The sequence below is a fragment of the Calidris pugnax genome, unplaced genomic scaffold, assembly GCF_001431845.1.
Source record: "Calidris pugnax isolate Ruff unplaced genomic scaffold, ASM143184v1 scaffold659, whole genome shotgun sequence".
NCBI classification, from domain to species: domain Eukaryota; kingdom Metazoa; phylum Chordata; class Aves; order Charadriiformes; family Scolopacidae; genus Calidris; species Calidris pugnax.
In genome coordinates, this window is record NW_015091344.1 from 1 (window position 1) to 2,791 (window position 2,791).

Below are 2,791 nucleotides of genomic sequence, written 5' to 3' on the forward strand. Positions count from 1 at the left end.
TCCCCTGCTGTCCCCACACCCCTGATGCCATCCCCAGGTGTCCCCAAGTGTCCCCTGCTGTCCCCACACCCCTGATGCCTTCCCTGGTGTCCCCAACGCCATCTCCTGGTGTCCCCACACCCCTGATGCCATCTCCTGGTGTCCCCAAGTGTCCCCTGGTGTCCCCAAGTGTCCTCTGGTGTCCCCACACCCTGATGCCATCCCCTGGTGTCCCCAAGTGTCCCCTGGTGTCCCCACACCCCCAAGACTGTCTCCTGATGGTGTCTTCTACTGTCCCCAACACTGTCCCCAAGTATCTCCTGGTGTCCCCACACCCCTGATGCCATCTCCTGGTGTCCCCAAGTGTCCCCTGGTGTCCCCACACCCCTGATGCCATCTCCTGGTGTCCCCAAGTGTCCCCTGGTGTCCCCCAGTGTCCCCTGGTGTCCCCACACCCTGATGCCATCCCCTGGTGTCCCCAAGTGTCCCCCGGTGTCCCCACACCCTGATGCCATCCCCTGGTGTCCCCAAGTGTCCCCCGGTGTCCCCACACCCTGATGCCATCCCCTGGTGTCCCCAAGTGTCCCCCGGTGTCCCCACATCCCTGATTCCATCCCCTGGTGTCCCCAAGTGTCCCCCAATGTCCCCCGGTGTCCCCTGGTGTCCCCACACCCCCAAGACTGTCTCCTGATGGCGTCTTCTACTGTCCCCAACACTGTCCCTAAGTATCTCCTGGTGTCCCCATGTATCTCCTGGTGTCCCCACGCCCCTGATGCCATCTCCCGGTGTCCCCCTTGATGTCCCCAAGTGTCCTCAACGTTGTCCCCGACATTGTCCCCTGTGTCCCCGCAGCGGCCAGCCCCGAGGAGGGCCGGGAGGGCCGGAAGGAGAAGGACGGGGACCGCGGTGACGACCGTCAACGGCCCAAGGCCACCAAACCCTTGATGCCAACCTCCACCATCCTGCGCCTCCTGGCGGAGCTGGTGCGCTCCTACGTGGGCATCGCCACCCTCATCGCCAACTACAGCTACACCGTCGGCCAGTCCGAGCTCATCAAGGAGGTGACAAATGCCACCGCTGTCCCCAAATGTCCCCAAGGGTCTCCAGGTGTCCCCAAGGGTCTCCAGGTGTCCCCAAGGGTCTTCAGGTGCCCCCCAAGGCGGGTTGCGCAGCCCTCACGGCTTCCTGGGGGTGTCACACTAGTGGGAAGAAGGGGATCAAGGAGGTGACAATGCCACCACGGCGTGTCCCCAAGTGTCCTTGAGGGTCTTTAGGTGTCTCCAGGTGACACCAAGAGTCAACAAGTGTCCCCAAGGGTCTTCAGGTGCCCCCCAAGGCGGGTTGCACAGCCCTCATGGCTTCCTGGGGGTGTCACGCTGGTGGATGGAGGGGGATCAAGGAGGTGACAGTGCCACCAAGATGTGTCCCCAAGTGTCCCCAAGAGTCTTTGAGGGTCTCCAGGTGTCCCCAAGGGTCTCCAGGTGTCCTCAAGAGTCACCAAGAGTCACCAAGTGTCCCCAAGGGTCCCCAAGGCTGGTTGTGCAACCCTCATGGCTTCCTGGGGGTATCACGCTGGTGGATGGAGTGGGATCAAGGAGGTGACAATGCCACCAGGACGTGTCCCCAAGGGTCTCGAGGTGTCCCCAAGTGTCCCTGAGGGTCCTCAAGTGTCCCCAAGGGTCCCCAAGACAGGTTGCGCAACCCTCATGGCTTCCTGGGGGCATCACGCTGGTGGATGGAGGGGGATCAAGGAGGTGACAATGCCACCAGGATGTGTCCCCAAGAGTCCTTGAGGGTCTTCAGGTGTCCCCAAAGGTCCCCAAGAGTCAACAAGTGTCCCCAAGGGTCTTCAGGTGTCCTCAAGAGTCAACAGGTGTCCCCAAGGGTCTCCAGGTGCCCCCCAAAGCGGGTTGCACACCCCTCATGGCTTCCTGGGGGTGTCACGCTGGTGGAGGGAGGGGGATCAAGGAGGTGACAATGCCACCAGGACGTGTCCCCAAGTGTCCTCAAGAGTCCCCGAGGGTCCCCAAGGGTCTCCAGGTGTCCCCAAGGGTTTTCAGGTGTCCCCAAGGCGGGTTGCGCAACCCTCACAGCTTCCTGGGGGTGTCACCCTGGTGGGAAGAAGGGGATCAAGGAGGTGGCAGTGCCACCAGGAGGTGTCCCCAAGGGTCCCCAGGTGTCCTCAGGTGTCCCCAAGGGTCTCCAGGTGTCCCCAAGGGTCTTCAGGTGCCCCCCAAGGCGGGTTGCACAGCCCTCACGGCTTCCTGGGGGTGTCACACTGGTGGATGGAGGGAGATCAAGGAGGTGACAATGCCACCAGGACGTGTCCCCGAGGGTCCTCAGGTGTCCCCAAGGGTCTCCAGGTGTCCCCAAGAGTCCCCAAGAGTCAACAAGTGTCCTCAAGGGTCTCCAGGTGTCCCCAAGTGTCCCCAAGGCGGGTTGCACAGCCCTCACGGCTTCCTGGGGGTGTCACGCTGGTGGATGGAGGGGGATGAAGGAGGTGCCAATGCCACCAGGATGTGTCCCCATGTGTCCCTGAGGGTCCTCAGGTGTCCTCAAGAGTCAACAAGTGTCCCCAAGGGTCTCCAGGTGTCCCCAAGGCGGGTTGCACAGCCCTCACGGCTTCCTGGGGGTGTCACGCTGGTGGATGGAGGGGGATCAAGGAGGTGACAATGCCACCAGGACGTGTCCCCAAGAGTCCTTGAGGGTCTTCAGGTGTCCCCAAGAGTCCCCAAGAGTCCCCAAGGACCGGGTGACTTGGGGACCCCATGGGGGGATGTTTTGGGGGTGATTGACCCCCCCCCCCCCCCCC

General features: G+C 62.7%; 1 protein-coding gene across 1 annotated transcript in view; it reads left to right on the forward strand.

Annotated features, from left to right (window-relative positions):
- Positions 1–776: 776 nt before the first annotated feature.
- Positions 777–2,791, forward strand: part of LOC106899274 (E3 ubiquitin-protein ligase HUWE1-like) — a 3,547-nt gene continuing 1,532 nt past the window's right edge. The window contains exon 1 of the mRNA XM_014961022.1: positions 777–1,040. Coding sequence (XP_014816508.1) covers positions 777–1,040 — 264 coding nt within the window. The remainder of the gene's footprint in view (positions 1,041–2,791) is intronic.